The 6,464-nt window shown below is 43.3% G+C and overlaps 1 protein-coding gene across 1 annotated transcript; it reads right to left on the reverse strand.

Annotated features, from left to right (window-relative positions):
• Positions 1 to 3,612: 3,612 nt before the first annotated feature.
• Positions 3,613 to 6,348, reverse strand: LOC112455409 (general transcriptional corepressor trfA-like). Its single transcript, XM_025017309.1, has one exon. The coding sequence runs from the start codon at positions 6,346 to 6,348 to the stop codon at positions 3,613 to 3,615; it is 2,736 nt and encodes a 911-aa protein (XP_024873077.1).
• Positions 6,349 to 6,464: the final 116 nt, after the last annotated feature.

The raw sequence follows: 6,464 nt of genomic DNA on the forward strand, positions 1-6,464 counted from the left end.
TTGTAATGTAACGACCGACGGAATTTCGCTTGCGCTTGAATCCCCCAATATCTATTTTTAAACATTTCCTTTGCATCGCCAATGGTGATTGGCTCTTTTAATTCGAACCATTCCGCTGCCGAATTTTTCATGGCTCGCAGAAAGAAACATAACTGATCCTTTTCAGATACTTTCTCCTCACATGCAATTCTATCAAACTTACGTAAAAATAACATCGGATTTTGCGAGTCATTGTCACCTCGGAATTCTATTTCGCTAAACGGATTTTTGAACCATCCGCCTCGCGGTAGATTCATCTGAATCATAGACGCACGGTTGTTCGTCGCTTCGCGCTCACATGCTGCGCTTTGTCCGGCTGAAGTCTCAGCCTCAGCTTGGCGTTCCGCGTTGTTATTACGATTACCGTCGCGTAAGGAATTTATTACACGCTCCTGCTGCGTGAATTTCTCATTAACATAACTCGAGAACGATGACATGACGCGGGTTAGCTCGGCAATTTTGTTCGCGATGCTAGCAATAACATTCGCGTTACCGTTAACTATGTTTCCCGTAGTTGCGCCTGCCTCGTCTCCTATTGGCTGATTGTCGCCCGAATTCATTTCTATTACTTCTACGTTCATCACGTCTTCGAGGATTTCTATTGGCTTTCGGCCTGACTCGACTTTACTGCTTTTACTATCACTCGCGGTTTCGCGGTTTTCTATTGGCTCTCGGCCTTCTACTATTGCATCACTCGCGTTTTCACGATTTTCTATCAATTTATCGCTATTATCGCTATTACCACACGTTTTATTATCGTTGTCCGTCTTATTTATCATTAATTTTTTCGCGGATCTCGTTAAAATCGGTGATCTCGCTTTATCTTTACTCGGCTTGAACATTTCTCAGAACCGTTTTAAAATTCGCGTGCATCTTTCACTACGCTTTTCACTAATTAAATTATCGACAACTCTTTCGTTTCGCGTTTCACTGACTCGACGTTTTATCACGTTCGACAATTCCCGAACCATCGATTTATCAGATTAACAATCACGCGCATTTTAAAACAAAAAGAGTGTCACGATCGCCATTTGGGACTTTGGACTAAATGTCACGGTCGCCATTTGGGAATCTGGACTGTGCTCTTTTCTTTTAAACAACTGTCTCGTTCGCCATTTGGGAACTTTGGACTGTGTCTCGGTCTCCTTTTGGGACGTTTCTCAAGCTGACACTAAAGTTGTTACAATCCAAAAATACCTTCAGAGTACTACTTTCGTCTCGGATTTCATACCCAACCGTGCCGTTAACCCGTAGGTAAAACGATCGAACTTCGCAGATTCTATCTTTAAGTTAAAATGCTGCGTGATATTCTCCTTTCTCAATGCTGTTTCTACTGTGACCGGATCAACGAATAATGATATTAAAATCAAACACATGCCACTTACTACTTGGGCAGAATTTACGGTCGCCACTGTATTTTTCGGGAAATATACAGAAACCCGGTTGCTATGCGGTGCCCCGTCCTTCCTTCAGGCTGTGCGGCCACCGATGTCCACGACGCGGACGTGTTCAAGGCCGTCGGCAACGCCCGGTTCAAGCGCACGTGTGACACGGAATTACGGAGAGGATATTCACTGGGGTCGCAAATAATCACTCTTTGTTTATTATAAACAAATAATAATTTAATATTTCACATATACAGTATCTCGTTACACGCACGGACAGGTTCTATCGCGCGCTCACTCGCGTCGATCGTTAACGAACACTGAGTACCGTCGTTTCGAGCTGTCTCGGTTAATACCGGTTAACGCGTGGTTAATCGTCGCGTAATTATCGTATACGGCCACGGGATAAGCGTACGGGATCGAGTATTGTAGCGCGACACACGAAACATGTGCGCGCCTCGATGTTCTCGCGTAGACTGTCCGGGAGGAACGTTGCTCATCCCCCCACCTTATGCTTGCGCAGGCGTGTTGCCTCGCTTTTGCGCGCGGAACGGTGCATTCTCGCGCGCTCTCGTCGTCAACCTATCGCGTCGCTTGTTGACGAGCGACACGATCCCTTCGGTCGCCTATCCTATTGGCTGAGCCGATCTTTTTTGGCTCAGCTCAGAAATTAACTGAGATACTGCATTGGCGTTGCAACGGCGGACATGGGCTCTCGCATTCGGACGCGGCAACCAATGCCAGCCGTCGCAATCTGCACTATGTGCAAACTCGCGGCAAGTCACCCGGAACGATTTCCGAGTGACCGAAAATGGTCCTTATGACGTTCCCTTAATTAACCAGGTAAGTAACATATTACTAGAATCAATCTTTTACTAATTCTCCTTTTCTTTCAGGTACCGGGTCTTCGCGGGATCGTCTCGCCCAATCAATGGACTGGTTCGTATCGTCGGTAAGTATCCGAACGGTAAGTATATAATAACGCATAATTAAGTATCATAAAGCATCGTAGGTGCTAAAATAAAATAATCTAACTTGTTTTCGACAGGGAATATCTATGAAATGAATGAATATAAATCAAAATCGCGTCATCGAACGGATTCACGCTTCTACGAGTCTCGCTCGCTTCTCATTGGTCGGTTTACACGTTCTAGCGGTATCGAGTCGCTTCTCGCGCTCTTATTGGCTCTATGCCTTTGTCTTTAGGGAATAAGTATTTAAAGTTAATAAAATTGTTATAACTAGCCAGGAATATATCCTATTGGCCCTCATGAAGTTGAGAATCTAATAGTTACTCAAATAAAATGCAAATTAATACAAACTTGAATATAACGCACCTGGTCTTTCGCCATTGGTCGTTTCTTTTCGGCGTTTCGCCTTTACTGCCATAATAATCTATAATGAATAAAATACACTTAAAATAATGTTTTCGGGACTCGGTTGCCCCTCGCTCGTGCTCGTGAGCACTCTTTGTCGCAATGCATGCATATCATCACTCAAGGCTCCTCGGGAATCAATGGTGGATCGATCTCGAGGGTAAGCAACAGGATGTAGAGAGTATACAGAACGTTAATCATGGTGACTGTTTGAACGTCTGGAAAACTGAGTATAATTGGTACGAAAATGATAAGGGTAACTACCAGGTATTCCTTTAGTCTCATCTTGCGATCTATTTAATCTTTCTCACGCTTGGTAATAAGGAACGGCTTTCGCCACGTTGGAATACGCTAATAGCAAAATGCAAATTATTGAAATAGCAAATAAGATAAATATGAATGATAATACCAGGATCCGAAATTTATCTGAATCCATTACTAACTTTAATTAATGAAATATCGGCCTCTGATTGGCTCTTTTGTCTACTCTATTGAATGAACTTATAAAATCTCTATCTCTACTCCTGGAAATGTGTAGGATGGGTTTTCCAAGGATGTGGTAGGTTTTGTTATTAGCCTGAGCGTCTTTTTAATCTTAAATCGTCATGCCTTACATGCTAATCGTCGTATGTGACTCTATATAAACCAAAGTACATAATAATGAAAAATATATCTTTTAATAACTGCATTTGCTGCATAAACTTTATAAAAACTTGTCAATTATGACTATCTCTTTAATAAAATAAAATGAAATAAGAAACTTAACGCACACATAAAATTATATATGAAAATACGCGCCGCGCGGATACAACTTAGAGTTCCTGCGTACGCGGTTGGCTGCTGGGAATCGACGTCTCCTTCTCTGCCCTCTCAGCCTGTCGTTTGTACTCTGCGTCGTCCCTCGGTACCTCGCTTCGTCCAGCGGGCTGTGCGTGTCTCTGATAAGCCTCGCCTCGTCCAGCGGGCTGTGTGGTCGTCTGGAAAGCCTCGCTACGTCCAGCGGGCTGTGTCGTCATCTGGAAAGCCTCGCTACGTCCAGCGGGCTGTGTGGTTGGTTGAATAGCCTCGCTCTGTCCAGCGGGCTGTATGATCCCTTCAGAAATTATGGCTTGCGCCACTGCCTCCGGAATCGCCTCTAGGATTTGCGTTGACGCCAAACTTTCGAAGCTGCAGTCGTCAAGCTCGTCCGTCTCCTTGTTCAATATATCGGTTGTCGTCTCCGCGGCTATGTCCTCCATGCCTCGCGCCTCTGGTTGGTCGGTCGGTCGGCAGGCTTCACCGCTGACTTGTTCCAGGTTCGACGATGGGTGAGATGATCTAGCATCCGATCCCATACTCCTCGGCAAATCCTTGATGAGTATTTTACTCAGAATGGATTTCTTAAGTTCGGCGATCCTGGTTGGTAGCTTCAGGTGTTCACCGTTGTCCGATTCGCTCGAGTGTTCGTCTTCTTCCTTGGAACTTTGCTTTATTTTCATCTTCGCCTCTTCCGCTGATTTTCTCGTCTTTTGCTTCTTTGTCGGTGGTTTGATTTGAATCGAAGACTTGACCGTTGGTTTGCTGGGCTTCTTTGCGCTGTTTTTTCCTTTCGGATCTCCGCCTCTTTTTCGTTTCTCCGTACCTCCGGTTTGTTGATAAGTGATTGTTTGTTGCATCGACGGTGGTCTCGGTAGTATTCTTCGTAATGACCCCATCTCTCCCGTTGGTAGGACTATCAATTGCGGTAGTTCTTGTTGTTGTTGCGTATGCTGCTGTATCATTGGTTGCTGTGGTAAGAACATCGTTTTCTGTATCGTCGATGTCTCACTCGATTGCTTCGTAGTTTTCGCCTCCTCAATCGGCTTGTATTTTATTTGTTTACTTTCGCGTGCCCTTATGGTCGTCTCCGTTGTGCCTCGCACTATCGTTGTTTTGATCTCGTAAGAGAATGATCTTTCGTCGCTTTGATGTCTGAGATCTCTCACGACGTATATCGCCTTTATATCGGCCACTGCGTTTCCTTCGCTGTCTTCTACTCGATATTTACCTACGTCAAAGACGTTTCTGCCACGTGCTTCCTCGCATCGTTTGATTATGTTGAGCGATCTTCTCTGAGCCGCGATTTCGTCACGATCGTACTCCTTGTCGTCGCTTTCCACCGCTGACAGCTCTCTCTCGAAGTCGTCCATGGCTTTTAACCTATTTCGTCTCACGTCAAGCATTCGTTTCTGCTTGGTATAACCTTCCACTTTCTTCTGTAAATTTTCCTCCCATCTGTCTAATCTCTTTCTCTCCTTGTCTATTTTATATCGATCCGTTTTGTCTAGATCCATTTCACTATTTAACTCACGAACTTTATTACGTTTCACTATTGCTCTGCTTACTTGAGCTATCGAGTGTCCGTTCACTACGGCTGCTCGATCGAATCTACCGTTATGGCGCTCGCCACGCAGTGTGTTGCGCACACGCGTTAAGGCTACCTCACATCTGTCGCTCGTTGCGATTTCTAACTCGCCGTTGATTGGCTCGCGCATCCAATGTCCTGGATTGCTTCTAAATTTTTCATTGTAACTCATTATATTTAATCTTTCCTGTTCGGAAAATACAAATTTGCTTGGATCTTGAATATCCATAAATAATTCTTCTTCTAATGTGCTATTAAATGATCTTGTTGATCCTCTTGACGAATGTATCGTTCTTTCTCCTTCGCTATCTAAGTTGTTATTTTCTTCTGGCTGATTTTCACCATTTTGACTATGTCCATCGGATGAATTGTTGTCCTCTGGATTTTCATTCGCATTTTCGCGTTGTTGGTTGTCGTTATTGACATTGTTACCATTGAATCTTCTATTTATTATCTCTTGTATTTGATTGAAACAATTTGCGATTTCTCGCTCTTCTTCCTCACTCATACTGCTTTCACTTAACATAATTTCATCTGGTGACTCTTGTTGGTCATTTTTATCTTCGGTGTCTTTGTTTTCCGAATTATTATCCTCCTCTTCGTTTTCTGTTTCAGAATCAGTCAATTGACTGCAGGATGCTAAGTGAAACCTCTCTGCCAATAGCGATTTGACTTTTGTCACGGAATTCGTAACATTCGTTGGCTTCGAGTTTTCTTGTTCCACCGCTCCTTCTCCTCGGCAATTTTCAGCTCGGTAGGTATTATTTCTCCTTATTATCTCCATTACTTGCTTTTTTCTCCTCTTCCATCTATTATATTCTTCTTTTTCGTCTTCCGATTCGTCACTGGAATCCTTGTAGTAATCTTTCAATCTTTTCCATTTTTTATAGTCATCCTCGTTTTTTGGATCTTCGCTGAAGTCCTCTTCTTCATTTTCACTCCCTTGGTAAGTATCTTCTTTATTTTCTTTATTTAATTTTAATTTCTTGTTTTTATGTTTCAGGTCGTCTTGGTTTCCCGGATCGTCACTGGAATCTTCACTTCCGCTCCTCAGGTAAGTACGAACCCTTTTAATGTGGATGAAGGAGTCATCTTTCTTATCGAAAGGCTCCCCCACTTCTTCTCTCTTGATGTTACTTAATTTTTCACTAACTTCTTTCTTCATTTCAGTTATTCGTTCTTCAATGTTGTCCTTCTCGGATTGTTTAAATTTTTCTTCCTTAATTAGTTTATTACGCTTTTCGGCGTTCTCCTCGGCATTTTCGCCTATTTCCTCTTTGA

This window comes from Temnothorax curvispinosus, unplaced genomic scaffold (genome assembly GCF_003070985.1).
Source record: "Temnothorax curvispinosus isolate PA1 unplaced genomic scaffold, ASM307098v1 QBEX01006053.1, whole genome shotgun sequence".
Classification (NCBI taxonomy): domain Eukaryota; kingdom Metazoa; phylum Arthropoda; class Insecta; order Hymenoptera; family Formicidae; genus Temnothorax; species Temnothorax curvispinosus.